Raw genomic sequence first — 17,830 nt, forward strand, 5'->3', positions numbered from 1 at the left:
GGGGAGAACCAGGGGGAGGAGCAGAGGGAAAAGAGACAAGCAGACTCCACCCCCAGCACACAGCCCAACTCAGGGCTCGATCCCATGACCCTGAGATCATGACCTGAGCTGAAATCAAGAGTCAGACGCTTAACCGACTGAGCCACCCAGGCACCCCGCCAAGCGTTCCTGAGAGCAATTGGAAGTTAAGAGCCTGGCACCTCATGATTTTGGCTCCCACTCTATGGGAATGGGCCACCAGCTCATGTGGGAACCGCTCACAGAGGCTCAGTGGGGACCTTTCTGATGCCGTGTTAGAGGTGAGCGGGGAGGGAGTCCCGTGGTTGCACTGTGGAAGAAGCAATGATGTGGGGGACAGCCAGGCGAGCGAGCATGACCCTGAGACCCCGCTCGGGGACTGTTACCATCTGTTCTCAGCTGAGGTTTGCAGGAGCAACAGCCCTAGCTGCTTTGCCCAGATTTCCTCTAAGCTGCCACCAGGAACCTGGGCTTCTCTGGGCATAGCCGCCTGAAAGCTTAGGTCCCTGATGGCAAATCAGTCTTACCCAACTCTGCTAACTTTGTAGTGCCAGCCTGGGTCTCTGGTTGAACAGGATTCCGAGGGGGTGTGGGGGAGTGTGCTGCTGCGATTAATTGGCCTGGCCATGGCTGCTCTGAGCCTAGGAGGGGAGAGGGCGGCACATGGGCCTCACGTGTGCTAAGCCTTAATAGACCTGTCCTTCCAAACGTGTTATGCTCTGGGGCTGTTGAAGTTATCTGTCGTGTTCAAATGATCCCAAAGCGTAGTGGTGTAAAACACCAACCGTAATTAGTGTCTGTCGTGATCTGGGCCGCATCAGTTGGCAGCTCTGGCGTAGTGTCCCTTATGTGCTAGCAGACAGCCGGGCTGGAAGCTGCTGGGTCCCCTCAGGCACCTGTCTCCATCTCCTCTCTTCTCCTCTCTCCTCCCTTCCCCTCCCCATGGGCTCTTGCACATTGGCCTCAGGTAGTAGGACATGTCGTGTTGTGGCTGGAGAGCAAATGCTCCAAGAGAGCAAGGCAGGAGCTACATGGGTTTTGTGACTTAGTCTCTGCAGCCACATGGTGTCACTTATGCCGTACTCAGCAGGTCAAGCACTCACCAAGCCCACCTGCTTTCAAGGGGACATAGACCTGCCTGTCAATGGAAGGAGAGTCCAAGAATTTGCACCCATTTTAAAACCAGCGTGTGAAAAGCAGGATGGGGTGTAGATGGCCTGAGGGCCTGGCAACCCCAATCATAAACCAGTTGACCCTTAACCTGCCTCCTCGTGCCTTCCCCTGGCACAGAGGACTACGCTCAGTGTTCTCAGAGATGGGGTGCAGCCTCCAGAGGACAACCCCCTCCCCCAAGGAGGACTGAGCAGAGGAATGGAGCTCAGAGCAGGGCCAAGTGTTCTTGTAGCACTGCCAGTCCCTGGAGGGAAGAGCTGCGGGAGAGAAGGCAGGAAGAAGGGAAGGGGACACAAGGGGAGGAGGACAAAGAAAAGGGGGTGACAGCCATGGTGGGGGCAAGCTCCTTGGTCTCTCGCTACTCGTCCTTTCCAGGGCTCTCTCATGATCCTCTCTGTCCACTCAGCTGGCTGGCCTAGGGATACGGGTTTGTCTAGCGAGAATAGCCCAGGCTCCTATAGATGAGAGCCCTCACCCCCTTCTAGATCTGGAATCATTGTCTGAACTGTAATGAAAGGTGATCCCTGGTGACACACAGTAACCTGAGAGGGAAGCTATGACATTAGCCACTTTCCAGGCAGAGGTTAGGAGCTACACCCAAGACCACAGGACCAGTGAGGGGCAGTCCAGGCTGGTGGTGTGCCTCCCCTGTGGTCATGAGATCCAGCAGGCCAGAAGCCAGTCTGGGACAGGGGTCAGGCGTGGCAGGGAAGGTCTACCCACAGGACAGGAAGTTAGCACTTCTGAGTGCTCGCACCCCCTAGAGCATTGTCTCCTTTAATCCTCACAACAGCCGGAGAGCAGCAAACTTGTTATCTCGTTTTACAGATGGGAAGATAGGCTCATGGAGGTCCCATAGCCACTAACAGGGTGAAGTCGGATGGGAACAGGGACCCTTCTCACCCCACACTTGTACTTGGAACCTCTAGACAGGTCACATGCAACCATAGCCACACCTTAGGGTCTTCTGGGAGGGCTCTGCCCTGGCTTCCAGGCAGCTAGAAGGAAAGAGATGGTAAAGAAGGTCTAGGTCTGTCTGCAGTGGGGGCAGTGGACCGCCACCCTCCCTGGGTCAGGCAGGTTGCTGGCTTTGAAGGTTCAGCATTATAGGGCATCGTCCAGAAGGTCCAACCCCCTGCCAGCCTCCCCTTACTCTCTGTTGCCTATAGGAGAGGGGCGAAGGCAACGTGGGGGATGCTTGCAGGCCTCCGTCTGTTTCTGGGTTGTGGGAAGATGGTTTGGGGCTAAGCTGTTTTTTATTTAATGTGTGAGATCGAAATGTCTCCTTTTTTTCCCCTCCTGGAGAACCCTGGCTTTCTCTGACTGGCTCATCCATAATCTCCAAGTGTTTTATTATGTTAAATCTGTAGCATCATAAATACTTATGAGGAGGATTTACATTTGAGAGACTTATGAAGAAATCAGTTCCCTGGGGTCCTGAGCCCTCATGAGCAAGGGGGTGGGGAGCTGCAGTTATCTCCCAGAATCTTACATTAGTGTGGCCTGCCCCAGAGTCCTGGGGCTGCAGCAGTCTTCTCGGCCATCCCCTGGCCCAGAGTAGAACCACTGACACCAGGGCAGCCCTCATCTAGACTTTCTCTGCAATCCTAACAGCATCGTTGCCCCCTGGACCACTCTCCTGGCCCAGATGGAGGAAGCAGAGTGATGCCAGCGTGCCCCCGTTACTGCATGTGGGGTGGGCTTCATGCAGCACATTTCATAAAGCTTTATGGGCATTGAAGATAGCCCCAGGCAAGATCCCTGGGAGTCTGGGACCCAGGGATGAGACTCAGGTGGAGAACGGGTCATGTAGCAGGTAATTTGCAGGCAAGGAAGAGGCCTGTGCAGGTAAGGGACCTGTGGGGGCAGCAGAGCAGAGCTGGGGACTGCATTGCTCCTGTCCCCCCTTCGGCTTTTACCTCCTCACCTCCCACTCTGCCCTCCACTGCCCGTCCTGAGGGTGCTGGGTGAGAAGTCTCCACCCCCAGCTCTCTTCGAAGCAACCTTCCTATAGGGCAACTAATTACCTTGTTGTGACAAGCGCCAGAGAGCTCTTGTGATGCCATCAGCATTCCTGGGGTGGACTTCCATCTTCACCAGGGGCTGGGAGGAGGTGGTTAGAGGCTGGCTGCAAGTGCTGCAGGTGTTTCCAGTGGTTTCCCTGCCGTGCTAGCAGGGTGGGGGGCAGGGGGTCGTCAAGAAGCAGAGAGTGACTGGGGATTAGGCCCAGAATGAGAGCCTGCCTGCACTAATAGCCCTTGCCGGTCAGTTTGTATCCAACAGATACTCACCAGGTGCCTCCCAGGCCCTGTGCCCGCCCTGGGGCAGGGGGAGAACAGGACAAGGCACTGTCCTGGCTGCACTCCTCATGTCTCCCAGTTGCCCTGGGCTTTGTCTTGCCCCAAGGAGCTGGTAATGCTTTTTGGCATCGGTCCCCATACCCAGCCTCTCTCTCTCTCTCCACTTGATTGTCATGATATTTACAATTATAAACAGGAACGTTGTCTTGACCCAGGCTCTGTGCCCTTGCTGACTTTTATCTTTGAGGTATTGGGGCAGCTGCTGGGAGAGGGTGGGGGGGCACACTGTGACACGGCTGAGTGGATAGAACCACCCCGAGCATCCCAGGTAGGCCTGACGACCAGCCCCCAGGGCACCTGGTTTGCACTTACGGTAGATACTCTGGGCCCCCAGGGGTCCGGGTGCCCACCAGCTTCTGCCCAGGATGAGGCCCCTGCAGACCCTAGGAGATGCATCTTAATCTGGTGTTCCCCCAGAAACAGCCCCTGGAACAGGGATTTAAGTGCAAGCAGTTGATTTGGGAGGTGAAGGCAGGAGAATGGAGAAGGGGGATGTGATTGGAAGGCAGCCAATAAAGCATGCCTCACCAAAGCAGCTCCCACAGAGAGACAGACCCAGCTTGACCTGCCTGGGGACTCTGGGACCGAGTGTGGAACACAGACCTACGGGGAGGGAGCTGGGGTATTTATCCGCCCACTCCCCCATCATCAGTTGAAGGCTGCTCTGTTAATTACCTGTCATTGCAGTGTGTTGTAGAGGGAGGGCACATGGGCGGGTCACCTGCAGCAAGGCAGTGCAGTTCCTGACCACGTGGCTCCCCAGCTAGAAACCTCGAGGTGCCTCTTTGTGTCACCTGGCACTCTTGGTAGCAAACAATGAGACATACAAAGCGTTTTCTCATTCTTCACCTAGAAAATTAAAGTTAGGTCTGCCTCCACACATTGCTGGATCTAGGGGATCGCCTATGTCCCCAGAGCTGTCCTTCTCTTGCACTGTCCCTGGGCTCTGTGTGTGTCTGCTTGGCTTCATTCCAAATGTGGTCTCTCTCTGTGTAGTTGGCCAGGTGGCAACCAGCAGCCCCCAACACCGTCATGGCAGACAGTGAACTTCTCTCCACCTGTCACTTCTGGAGGGCAGTGACTGGCCCTGGCCCTGCCTGACTCACATGCCAGCCTCTAATCTAATGCAGCAACCCATGGCGTGAGACACTGCAGTCACCCCAGACCCAGTCATCATGTGTCCATCATTTGGGGCTGGGTCAGTGTGGACAGTATGGCCTGCCACCTCTCCAGAACCACTTGGCATGGACGAAGGAGAGTTCTTTGGGGAAGGGATGCTGGCAGACAAAGCCTGCATGCCCTCTCTATACCCTACTCTGAGGATCGAGCCTTGGCACTTATCTGGGGGATAAGACAAGACCCCCCCCCCCGCCAGGATAGGGCTCTGCTTCTCCACACATGTGCACACACATTCCGACACACCTTACCCTCCAGCCTGGGCACCACCTCCAAAAAGATTGTGCAATACCCAGATTGGGTTTTGTACCCCTGGGTGTACCCAGGATGCCCTGTGGCACTCCCGATGGAGCACTCCCGATGGAGCTAATGCAAGATGCCTGCCCCTTGTGTGTCCGCTGTCCTGGTCATCCAGCAGAGCATCTGCCGCACGGTAGTTGCCTGATGCACATTTGTGAAACAGACCCACCAGAGAGGATGCAGGTTGGCGGCCACCCTGGGCCAAGGCTCCGCAGACCGGAGTGCTCACGCCCGCTCCCCACAGACTCACACCACGACCTTGAACTGCCTCTTCACATCCTCGGGCTTCCCTCTGCCCCTTACAAAGCGGAGGCAGCACCTGCTCTCCCTCCAGCGAGGATCCGAACAAAGATCAGAGAAAACTCAAGTTAGCCTGGAGCCGCAAAAGCACTTTGAAAAATCCTTGCTCCTCCTGCGCTCGTGATTTCACACCTATTTATGTACATATATATACATTTTTTTTTAACCTTTCAGGTCTTTTCTTTTTTATCAAAAAATTTGTGTGTGTGTTTGTATAACTAATCTGGCTTTTCTCCCAGCCCCCACCCACTGGTTAGCAGGAAATTTAACCAAACATCCAATCCGGCTTAAAGCTTAGTCTAATCTGATGATTTAAACAGCCCCTTTCGATGATATTCTCTCTCCCTGGAATAAAAATGTGCAGCTTCTCAGAGAGCCAGCCTTCCCTGCTTCTCCCTTCAAGGCAGTGCCTGGGCAGTTGGGGGCCTGGAGGAGCGTGTGGTGTACAATGTGGGTGTGGGGCTGGGGGCCCGCCCTGGGCTGCGCTAGCTTGGCATCAGCTGCTGCCCGTGACAGCTGAGATGGTCACAAGAGAACTCTTGTGCCCTGGCCACCTGTTCTGGACCACCCATATTTCCTTCCTTCCTGGGAGGCAGCAGAGTGTCATTCTGAGAGCACAGACTGGAGCTTATCCTCTCGAGGGTCACCGTGAGTGACCTTGAGCTAGTTCTTTAGCATCTCTGGCCTCGGTTTCCCTCCCTGTAGGTGCAGGATAGGGAAGAGGGCCTGTCTTACGGGGCTGGTGGGAGAATTCAACAAGTCAGCATGCAGAAACATTCCGAAGAGTACTTGGCACAAATTAAGTACTCTGGGTGATTGCTGTATCCCAAGGATGATGATTTTCTGTCCTTTTCCCTCCTGCCCTCCCTGCTCAGTTTGGGAAGAGGAAGTTCAGAGGGTGGTTGCTGTGTTGAAACACTAGACAAAGCCAGTGGGAGCTCAGCGGTGTGGTGGGGGAGCAGGGGCTCACCTTGAGAGCCCTCATGTCCTGTCCTTGAATCTCACAGCAACATGAAAAGAAGCAGTATCCACAGAACATTTGCCCTGAGCTGCTGTGCCCCCTGCACTCTGCACACTCCCCTCTGGAGACCCGCACAGCCACCCCTTCAGGTGGATCCATTCTCCTCTCTGCTAGACAGATGCAGAAGCTGAAACCAGAGCAATTGAGTCGCAGACCACAGGTCCCTTAGCCAGGACCTCATTAGCCAGGAAGGCAGGATTCAGGCTCAGGCCTCCTGGCTGCAGCGTGTCCCTTAGGAAACTTCACCAAGCCTGGCCTGGCATGGGCGGCCCAAGGGGATCTCTGACCACTTCTGGCATCCCCACCCCAGGGTTCCGATTCATGTCCGAGTGCTGGCTTCGCTGACCATCATGCTGGCCATCTTTTTGGTGATGACCGTGCTGGTGAAGGTGGACACCTCCTCCTGGGCCTACGGCTTCTTTGCTGTCACCATTGTCTGCATGGCGATCCTCAGTGGCACCTCCACCATCTTCAGTAGCAGTGTCTTCGGCATGACTGGCTCCTTCCCCATGAGGAATGCCCAGGCGCTGATATCAGGTGAGAGCCGGGCTCCAGACAGCCGGCCAGGTGAGTCCACCTGGGGGTCATGCGGCAGAGCCAGAGGTGAGCACGCAATGACCCTTCCTGAAAAGGCGATGAGTATTAGCTGTGTTTCCACTCTCTATTATTGGGTAACAAAGCACCCCACAACTTTGTGGCTTCAAACAATAGCAGTCATTTCTTTGGCTCACAAATCTGCAATCTGGGTAGGAGTTGGCAGGGACCACTCTCTCTCTCCTCCACACAGCATCAGCCCATATAGCTCGACAGGCCCGGAGGACCCACTTCTAAGAAACTCAGCCAGGCTGGGGCTGGGGCCAGAGCTCCTCTCTCCCGGGGCATCAGCAGGCTGAATGGACTTCCCCGAGGCATGGTGCCTGGGTCACTAGAGCGAGCATCCCGGGAGACCCAGCCAGAAACATTATTTCCTTTCATGGCTTAGCTGTGGAAGCCATTTAGGGCCACATTGACCATAGCCACGAGCCCATGTGGATTGGAGGGGAGAGGACACAGACCCCACAGGCATCAGCCGGAGAACGCGAAAGTCGTCCTGTAAGAAGAGCAGGTGGGAGGGAAGCCAGTTGCAGCCACTTTTGGCAAACACACCTACCTACCAAGTACAAGTCCTGAAAGAGCGTTCCTTTCCTCCCTTCTTCCTTGTCCCCTCGCCTCCTCCTGTCCCCTCTCTTCTCTTTCCTTCTCCTTCCTCTTAGCTTCACCCCCTTTTCTTCCTTTCTCATTTTATAGAAGACCTACTATGTGCCAGAGATTCAAAGATGAACAAGACCCAGCCTCTCAGGAGCTGATAGCCTAGCAAAGAAACACCTCCATGACCTTGAACTTTGGCATTCTCTGGGGACGCAGATGCACGACTTGGACCAGCCCCTTTGGCTGAGTGGAGTTTGATGCTGATCCCAAGCCTGTTGTCCAGGCCTTAGCAACTCTGTTCCCTCGCTCTGATGTCCCAACAAGATAAAAAAGGAGGTGGGTCAGTAAGAATCTGCACTTTTGCAGAAGACCACCATCCCTTAATGCAAGGCTGGGGATTTGGCCACTCGGTTTGGTGTCTGGGCACGTCCCTGTTGTGTGAAGGAGTGCTGTAAGCATCTGCCCACTTGAGAAGAGTTTCACAGAGAATCTCTGCTCTGTGTCCATTAATTGCTGATGCCAGGCAGTATGTGGCAGGAATGACAAGTGCCTGGACACATGTGTGTCTCCTCCCCATGCCCACACCAGTGCCAGACATCACTAACAGATCCCTATCTTGCCTCCTGAGCCTCTGATCCCTTCTCAACTCAGGCCTGGAGGTGGTCCCATCTCCAGATCAGAGTTCAGATGTCAGTCAAGTCTGAATGCCATTTTTGGCATAACATTAGGCTTCTGGCTCTATCCAGGGAAATCCTCGGATCTAAAGTAAAATAAAAGGAGACCCATTGCCAACTTCCTTGAGTACAATCAATATGCCCCTAGCAGTGCTTTGAGAAGGACATGCCTAGCCTGAGGGAAATGGCCCCAGAACACTGGATTTCATGTCTTCTGGCACCTGAGTCTCAGAAAGAAGTTCCCTCCATCCTGCCGGAGGATGTATTTTTCATTATAAACGCCTTGCTGGCTACCTGTCTAGGAGCCAGTGACTGAACATGCCATTTATGCTGGCAGGGGGCCCTTCAGGTTCATCTGGTCACCTATGAATCTTCTCAATGAGGGGACTGTCCTGTGAAATTTTCAGAAAGTCTATTTTTGAAAAAGTGGAATAATCCGGCGCTCACACTTCAGTATTGATTACCAGTACTGACACCTTAAGCCGGTGTCATCACTCTACGGGGGCCCCCATCGGGTGCCCCTCACCCTGGGAAATCCAAGGTGGCCCCATCTCCCAGAGGCCCCACCGGCACCACCACCAACCCCCCGTGGCATCTCGTCCAGAGGAGCCCATCTGTGAATTCTGTGCATGTTGGCATCCAAGGAAGGATTCATTTGTTTTGTGCTGGTGTTTTCTTAACCCCCCTCATTTGCATGTATTTCCATAACTGATGAGATAAAAGTAGGGAGTCATGAAAGATGAGCTCCCGGAGGCCTGGTTTGTTGTTGATGATAATATTGTAAATTCCCTACAAGTTGGGGAGAGAGGGGGAAATGAATAGGCAGTGATGTTAAGATCTCTTCCTCGGGGCAGCCGGCAAGTGTCTTACTCAAGTTTAGCTCCATTTCTTACAAAACACCCAGGTGGGGATTACAGCTTCTCGGAAGCTGGTACCCTCTTGGCAAGGGGTTGACCTTGTTGTTGCTGCTTTGATGTAGGAAGGACAGAAATACCCAAACACCTAACTGGGAATCTGAGAGGATTTATACGCACTTCGTGCCGGGCACCGTTCTGAACCCAGTCTGTGTAATAATCCTTTTTATCTTCATAAGAGCCCTTTAACCTGAGTATTACTAACATCCCCATTTTACAGGTGAGGACGTGGAGGTACAGAGAGGTTCAGTGACTTGCCGAGGGCTGCACAGCCAGGAGTGGTAGAAGCAGGATTAGACTCAGATGCTCTGGTTCCAGGGTCTGCGCTCTTCCTCACTGTGCTAACTTGTGTCTTTGCCGTCCTTTCACATCACTCTGGCCCCACCCAGGCTGATAAGGCTTCTGTGGAGGTTAGGGAGAAAGGATTGGCCATCAGGGCAACCGGCTGTTCCCTGCAGAGCCACAGCCCTAAACCGTGCCCCTCTCCGCTGCTCTGTGCAACAACAGGCAGAACGGTGCCACGCGGTCAGAGCCGTGTATGTGACAGACCAGTCCCTGCCCGCACAGACCTGTGTGTTGTTTTCTGTCTGCAGCCAGCTACCTTCTCGCCTCCTTGAGAATCTGTATCCTGATCCTCTAACGTGGGCGAACTCGTTCACTCAGGCAGGCAGTGCAGCATACCCACAGGCCTCGGCCGATGCAGAGGACAAGTACTAGCCCCATTTTGCAGGCAAATAGACAGAGGCAGAGAGGAGTGAATGACCTGGGGGCACGCACAATGTGTCTGCCTCTGGGTCTTGCCCAGCACAAGTTGTGAAGGTTCAACAGAAAAGTAAGGCCTGTCCCCTGCCTCCCAGAAGTGACTGCATGATGGTGGCAAAGAAGGCGACTGGCACTTGTGGAGGCCTACTAGGTGTTGGGCTCTTTCCGAACATCATCTCATTCAGTCCTCAAAGCAGCTATGCAAGGCAGGGTTTATCAGCCCCATTTTACAGATGAGCAAACTGTGGCTCTGCGGAGTCATGTAAGTCCTCAAGTCACAGCAAGCAAGCAGCAGAGTCCAGGGTCAGATGTACATCTGTCTGGGACCTGGACCCAGGGGTCCACTAAGTTGTGCCGCCTCCTCTGTTGGTAGCAGTGAATGGTGGTGGCACGTGGTCACGTGGGTCCCACGTCAAAGGCAAGAGAGAACATTATAGTGCCACACCTCCCTCAGGGTACAAGCTCAGTTCCACGAGCTCACGGTTGGCAGCACAGAGGGTTTGGGGACAGTGTTGCTCAGGGCAGTGGCAGGATCCATCCTAGAACGTTCCCTAAACCTCTGACCCAGTTTGGTTGGTGGGTGGCTGGGCTGAGGACGGGAGCTCTCTGACACATCCCGCTCTGACCCCACCAGAAGGGCGGTAAAGCGAGATGGAAGGTCCCAGGTCGGAGGTGAAACGTTGGGGGGCCTTTGCCACCTCAGGCAGCAACTCTTACAAACCCATCAGCAAGAACCTGGGATGAGACCCCTGATACCCTCCTGGAGTCCAAGCTCATGGCATCCCAACCCCTCCATGTCTGCCAAGGCGTCAGGACCCCGTGACAGATACGGCATCTTTGTCGGCGGGGAGACCTTTTATCTTGGTTCCATCAGAGCTGGGAGGAAGGGGAGGGGGCCCCGAGATGCAGGAAGGTGGACCCCCACCCACCCATCTCCGTGGCATCCTGTGCTCTCTGCAGGAGGAGCCATGGGGGGCACCATCAGTGCCGTGGCCCTGCTGGTGGACCTGGCGGCGTCCAGCGACGTGACGGACAGCACCCTGGCCTTCTTCCTGACCGCAGACGTCTTCCTCGGGCTCTGCGTCGGACTCTACCTGCTGCTGCCGCGGCTGGAGTACGCCAGGTGGGCCTCCCCTCACTCCCGGCGCCTCCTCCCAGCTGCCCTTACGCCACCTTGCCTTATGCTCTCTGCTTGCTTTGTCCTAGTCAGGTGGCCTGTTTGTTTTCTCGCTTACTGTGCACCCCCCACCCCCACGCTGGGCAGGAATGGTGCGGGTTTTGGTCACGGCTGCAGCCCGGAGCCCCCCGCTCTAGCTGGCTCGCAGTAGCCACTCCGGGAGTTGGCCAGGCCAGTGGATGCCAGCAGCCGGCCTTGTGCGGCGCCCCACCCCGAGCAGCTGGAGTCTGCTGTCCCTGTTTGGGGACCGGGAGGCCAGGCGGTGGGAGTGGGTCCAAGGAGTAGGGATGATAAAGAATAGCTCCATTCACTGAGCGCCTCTGCTGCTTCTGCACTGTGCTCAGCTTGGCCTGAGGGGCCGTCTCACATCGGGGGACTCACGCACCTGTTCCCCGTGAGAAGCCCAGCTGGGCTCCGAGAGGGTGAATGACTTTGCCTGAGTCCCCCAGCCCATGGGCAGCAGAAGCAGGATGTCCCCCTGACTCCAGAGCTGCGCTTTACCCACTGTCCCCCCAGGCCCCTCTCCACCCTGGGGGACTTTACTTCAATCTCTCTTTCTCTCTCTCTTTTTTTCTCTCTCATCCCTTTTTCTTTCTTCTTGCTGCTTTTTAAAAAACAGCCTTTAACTTTTTCTCACATTCTATTCTTTTCCAGGCATTTTCTGATCTATTATTGTATTTGATATAGGAGAGGTAGGAATTCTCTTCCCCGTTCTACGGGTGAAGAAACGGAGCCAGAGGAGGGCAGGGGGCCAGCTGGAGGCTGCACAGTGTGCAAGCTGGCGGAGCTGAGGAGGCCCAGGTCCTAGCTCTGTGCTTTTCCATGACTACCCATGTTGGTGGCGGTGCCAAGATAAGTGGCGTGCGCCTGCGTGTCTTTTCTTCACTTCTTATGTGTGACCACTGCATGCACTTGTCACAGCCCTTCCCTGTTTTATAGATGAGGAAACCGAGCCTTGTGCACAGGCTGCTCATGCGGTGAGCCGCAGACTGGGACTGTGCCCTTTGCACCATGTCCTGCTGCATCCCCAGCTTGTGACTGCCAGGGTCTTTGATCATCTCTCCTTCTGTCCCTGGGAGAGTCTCCTGGGTGACCCTGCAGATCCCCCTGCCTTCCCCAGAGAAAGTACCCAGTTACACTGCATGATGACATCCCTGTGATCCCTGGCGTCTGGGTAGCTCACTGCCCCCAACATGACACACACTGCCTCACACTTCATCGTTGCTGATTAATTTATTGTTGAGTCACAGAATGGACAGAAGGCAGGAGGGTCCCAGGACTCCTTCTTCTGTTTCCCCATGTCCTGTTTCACGGTGTTGCTCAGTGGGGCAGCCAACTTTCCCTGTTTGCCTGGGACCCAAGGGCTTCCCAGGAGGAGGGGCTTTCGGTGCTAACGCTAGGACAGGCTCAGCAAGCAGTGACAATTGGCCACCCAAGATTCCAGTCTCACTTGAGCAGGCCAGCATCCTTTCCAGCTGAGCCTGTGAAATCAGGAACACCCAAGGGCTAGGCTGTCCCATGGAAGCTTCTCTCTCTTTGCTGATTAAAACTTTGGTTAAGACTTCCAGGTTTACAGAAACACATCTGAGGATGGAGCTTTGGAGACAGCCAGGCTCCTGGAGCTGCTCGGGCTAAATGGTAGTTAAAACGGAGCCCACAGGTGCTGTCCCCAGGAGGAACAGAGCCACAGGCAGTGTGGGAGGCTGCTGGCTGGGGGACATGTGGAACCTAATGAGGAAGAGCTTTGACCAGAGGAACTCGGGGAGGAGCTCTCTCAGAACTGACTTAAGGCTAGGACCTGCCGCGGAGTAGAGGAGGAAGTAAGAATACTCCTTTCCCTAAATAGTGGTTGTGCAACAAGACAGAGTTCAAGGCTGCAGTGCCCAGCTCAGCATCACATGGAAAAGTGGCTCAGAGGAGGAGCCGTCCCACTGACTCGCCTGTGACCCATAGGCACTTAGGATGGGCGGCCTGGCAGGGGGCCCAGAAGCTTGCGGCTGCAGCACCCCTCCATCTTACAGAGGAGGAAAGTAAGCCCACAGAGGGCTGTGCCTGGCCTACGGTCCCATGGGGAGACAGAAGGGGGGCTGACTCCAGAACCCAGCAATCACCACGCTACTGTTCTCCAGACCACACACCAAGCCTTGTGTTTGAGGTGGGATCATGCAGTCAGCCTATGTTTCCTGGCTTTCAGCATCTGAGACCCAGAGAGGTTGAGTGACTCAGGCAAGGTCCTACAGCAAGACGGGGAGGCCAAGCGACCCAAGCGTCTTCTACTCTGATCAGAGTAGCAGAAATTGAAAATACTGATAATATTCAGTGTTTAGGCAATGGGGGTGGGGGGAGGCGGAGATGCCTTTATAGGCTTATTAGTTCCAAGTATGTTTTGAAGGTTACTCTGTGCTTGGAGAGTTAGCTAGAAACAGGCAAACATGCTCCTTAACAAACAGGAAACAGGGAGCTGTCTTCTGTTGAAGGAGCCAGATGATAAACCGGTAAACTAACCCAGTGGTTATAAATTGTGGTCAGTGTTTTTAAAGAAACCGGTGACCCTGTAGAGACCGTAGATGGGGTAGGTGAGTGGTACAAAGCAGAGATAAATTGGTTCTACCTATTTGGAGGGCACTGTACTGATGTCTCAAAATTTTTAAAAAGGTATAAACCTTTTGATCCAGAAGTCCCTCCTCTAGAAATCTGCTCTACTGAAATACTAACATGCATGTGCAGAGTTGTATGTGTAGGACTATTCATCACACCATTATTTGTAGTAGAGAGGAGTTGGAACTAACCTAAATGTCCATCAGTAGGGGAGCAGTTAAATTGTATATGCATAGAGTGAAATATCTTGAGCTACCCAACAGAGAGGCATCGAGTCAAGTGTCTCCATGCTGAAGTTTGGCCACAAGATATTGTTCTAGACGTGATTAGGTGCACGTGTGGATGTATGGTATGCACGTTATTTGGGCCGTTATGTAAGGTGCTGATATACTTTGCTTATATATTTGCTAATATATATAAAGTAACACACACATTATATATTTATATATATTTACTAATATACTTAGGAATTGTCCTGTTGTAGAAAGTTTTACAATGTATATAGTTTAATCCCACTTTTGCTTAAGAAACAGAACTAGGAAGTATGTGCAGGGGGAGGGCAGTCGCAGATGTTTGCACACTGATGGAGCAAGAGACACTAGATTTTTTTTTTAAGATTTTATTTATTTATTCATGAGAGACACAGAGAGAGAGAGACAGAGAGAGGCAGAGACACAGGCAGAGGGAGAAGCAGGCTCTCTATGCAAGGAGCCTGACGTGGGACTGGATCCCGGGTCTCCAGGATCATGCCCTGGGCTGAAGGCAGCGCTAAACCGCTGAGCCACCCGGGCTGCCCTACCTGACACTAGATTTTTAACCATCGGGACCTCTAAAGAGTGAAACCAGAGGTGACCGTTCTCGTTCTACTCTACCTTTTTCCTTCTGCATTTTGGGTTCATTACATCAATCGTGTTAATTTTATAATTTTAAAAATGCATATTTTAAAATGCTATTTTATCTCCACCCCTTCCCCAATGCAAAACAAAACAATGCTCATCCCGAGGTAGTGAGTGCTGTTTCCCTCTGTCCCGGCTTGTGCATGGCTCGGTTACCAGTCTTTTGGGCAACACTAGGACAGGCAGGCCAGGGACTGTACGGGCCTCCCTCTGGCCACCCCGACACGTGTGTCCCAGGGCATCCTGAGGCTTTCTGCACCGGGCCTGTAGGTCCCCTGAAATCCCAGGGGACCCTGCTTCCCCGGGCCTTCCGCCCATGAGCCTCTCCCCCTGCAGGTTCTACCTGAGGCCTGTTTGGCCGGCCCATGTGTTTTCTGGGGAGGAGCAGCCGCCGCAGGACTCCCCCAGCGCCCCTCTGGCAGCCCCTGGATCCAGCGAGTCCTCGACCCCACCCCTCTGGCCCATCCTGAAGAGGACAGCCGGCCTGGGCTTCTGCATCCTCTACCTCTTCTTCATCACCAGCCTTGTCTTCCCTGCCATCTCCACCAACATCGAGTCTGTTGACAAGGGCTCGGGCTCACTGTGGACCACCAAGTTCTTCGTCCCCCTCACCACCTTCCTCCTGTTCAACTTTGCTGACCTGTGTGGCCGGCAGATCACAGCCTGGATTCAGGTGCCAGGGCCCAGGAGTAAGGTCCTTCCCGGGCTTGTGCTCCTCCGGACCTGTCTCCTCCCCCTCTTCATGTTCTGCAACTACCAGCCCCGCATCCACCTGCACACGGTGGTCTTCCAGTCCGACCTCTACCCGGTGCTTTTCACCTCATTGCTGGGACTTAGCAACGGCTACCTCAGCACCCTGGCTCTTATGTACGGGCCGAAGATCGTGCCCCGGGAGCTGGCCGAGGCCACGGGGGTGGTGATGTCCTTCTATGTGTGCTTGGGCTTGGTACTTGGCTCGGCCTGCTCTGCCCTGCTCGTGCACCTCATCTAGGACGGGGTGATGGCAAGGACTTCGGCGCTGTGCAACAGACACTGAGGAGCGTTGGTGAGACAGGAAGCAAGGGCCGGGAGGGCCAGGCAGTGCGCCAGAAGAGCTGCCGCTGAGCTCGGTGCAGGGCAGAGCTGGGGAGCTGGCAGCCGTGCCGGGCACATGTTCCAGACACTTTACAGAACTCTCCTGAGACCTTTGAAGGAGATTGAAAGACATCCAAATGGGGCATAGTCGCACGGTGGACGGTGGGCGTGCTGATCACTTTTCTCACTGCTGGTTACATTCCACCTTATTTTATAGCTTCTTCTGAACTTTGTCGCCAGTGTGGACTCGGAGCTGGTAGGAGGCTGGTGCCAAAACCCGACCACAGGCCCTTTGTCTCTCCCAGCCTTGCCCCCTCTGGCGGACAGCAAGATGTGACAATTCCCAGCCCTCCCTGTCCAAGGAGGTTCCCCTGGAATGGAAATCCCCTGGAGGGGCACCTGACAGGGGGCTCAGTCAGTTAAGTGTCAGACTCTTGACTTCAGCTCAGGTCTTGATCTCAGGGTCATGAGTTCAGGCCCCGCATTGGGCTTTGCACTGGGCATGGAGCCTTCTTAAAAAGAAAAAAAAAAAAAAAAGGAAATCCTCTGGAATGGCCAGTTCTTAGGCCTAAAACCCAAGGCTGTGTGGATCCCCGCTCTGTCGGTGAGAGAGTACCCGCCCACCAGACAGGGGACCCCAGAAAGACAGGAATCTAGGAATCCTTCACTCCTTAAAGTTGGGCTCCAGAAACCTCCCCTATTCTAGAGACTGAGGGTGTCAGGCCTGGGTTTTCAAACAGGGATCCTTCAAGTGGTCCATGGCTTGTGTCGGGGTAGGGTCTTTTAATGTCCATGTTTACGATATGTCAGGCACATTGGTTCAAGGGTGTAATGAATACGGGACATTTAATGAAAGCCTAGTTGGTGGCTGTATTAGGGTCTTGGCAGGAAACAGCATAGTCAAATTGGATAATATGAGGATCTTTGAAGGGTGGGTATAGGAATCCTAAAGAGTTAGGCTTTATATCCCAGAATGAGTAAGGCCATTCTCCCCGTAGCCAGGGCGAGGGGCAGGGGGCATAACCAGCCTGCTGTGACCCATGGGAGGATATTCCCTTCATCCTTCCCTCTCTCCCACCTCCTTGAAGCCTCTGTGGGCTGAACCACAGCCAAGGAGCAGACAGAGAGGTGGAGGCCAGACTGGACTGACACCCGAAAGGGATGACCAGCCTCTCGCTCTCGTGGATTTTTTCTCACTCACAGCAGCATGGCTCTGCAGCTTCGGCCAGTGGTACCGGGTGTGGCTTTGTCCTGATCTGTCCTGGAGAGCCATGTATTCTGTGGTTTCAAAAGGCGACCCTCGGGTTGTGTGGCCACCACGGTTGTCTGACATGAGTAGTAATTTACACTTCTTTGGGTTTCTTGAAGGCTTCTGCAGGGCTGTTCCTTGGGGGAGCAGGCAGGCTTGGGAATCAGAGAGAAGGGAACTGGATCAGACCAGGAGTTCTCTCTTGAAAGTTGTGCAGAACGGAGCTTGCCCCCATGAAGCAGCAACCCCGAGAGCCATAAATCAAGCCTCCCCTTCTCTGAAGAGCTCCGGCACCCCGGTGTCCTGCAGACAGCTGATTAGACTGGGAAGCAGCCAGTAATCCACCCGGTGGGAGCAGCTTATGTTCCCCACCGTCTCAGGCTAGTACACACTCCCACTCTTCAGCCAGAGAATTAGAAAAGACACCCTCGAAAGGTTTTCTGAGACTTGATATCTAGGGGAAAAAAATTTTTTTAACTAAAAATAAATCTCCCATCTCCCCCTCCCCTTGCGGGAGCCCAAAATCTCTCCCTTGGTTTTTTTGTTTTTTGTTTTTTTTTCACCGACTTTAATGCTGGTAATCATTTGGGGCAGTGGTCTGGGTGGGGACTCATCACAACCCTAGGTGTTTTACAAATGGGCGGCATATCCATTTTAAAGGAAAACAGCCATCACTGAGCTTGGAGATGAGAACACCCGGGAGCACACAGAGAAAGAAGTAATGGGGGCCTCGGGTGTTCTGTTGAAGGGAGATGGTTTTCAGAAGTAGAAGTGTCCCTGTTAGTGAAATGATCTGAAGTGAGTGTGGGGTGAGGGGGCAGGAGGGTGGCCAGCTGTGAGGATGCAGCCCTGGGGAGCTGGGTGGGGGTAGAGGTGCAGGGGAAGCATGCCAGCTTCCTGGGGGAGGAGGCATCGGCTGCTTGGCCGGTGGGAGTTATCCAGACTATTTT

General features: G+C 54.1%; 1 protein-coding gene across 3 annotated transcripts in view; it reads left to right on the forward strand.

Annotated features, from left to right (window-relative positions):
* Window positions 1-17,408, forward strand: part of SLC29A3 (solute carrier family 29 member 3) — a 40,607-nt gene extending 23,199 nt beyond the window's left edge. For all 3 annotated transcript variants that reach the window (XM_025434691.3, XM_025434692.3, XM_035715252.2), the window contains exons 4-6: window positions 6,659-6,885; window positions 10,847-11,009; window positions 14,894-17,408. In XM_025434691.3, coding sequence (XP_025290476.1) covers window positions 6,659-6,885; window positions 10,847-11,009; window positions 14,894-15,548 — 1,045 coding nt within the window. In that variant the 3' untranslated portion in view covers window positions 15,549-17,408. The remainder of the gene's footprint in view (window positions 1-6,658; window positions 6,886-10,846; window positions 11,010-14,893) is intronic.
* The last annotated feature ends 422 nt before the right edge of the window (window positions 17,409-17,830 follow it).

The sequence above is a fragment of the Canis lupus genome, chromosome 4, assembly GCF_003254725.2.
Source record: "Canis lupus dingo isolate Sandy chromosome 4, ASM325472v2, whole genome shotgun sequence".
Classification (NCBI taxonomy): domain Eukaryota; kingdom Metazoa; phylum Chordata; class Mammalia; order Carnivora; family Canidae; genus Canis; species Canis lupus.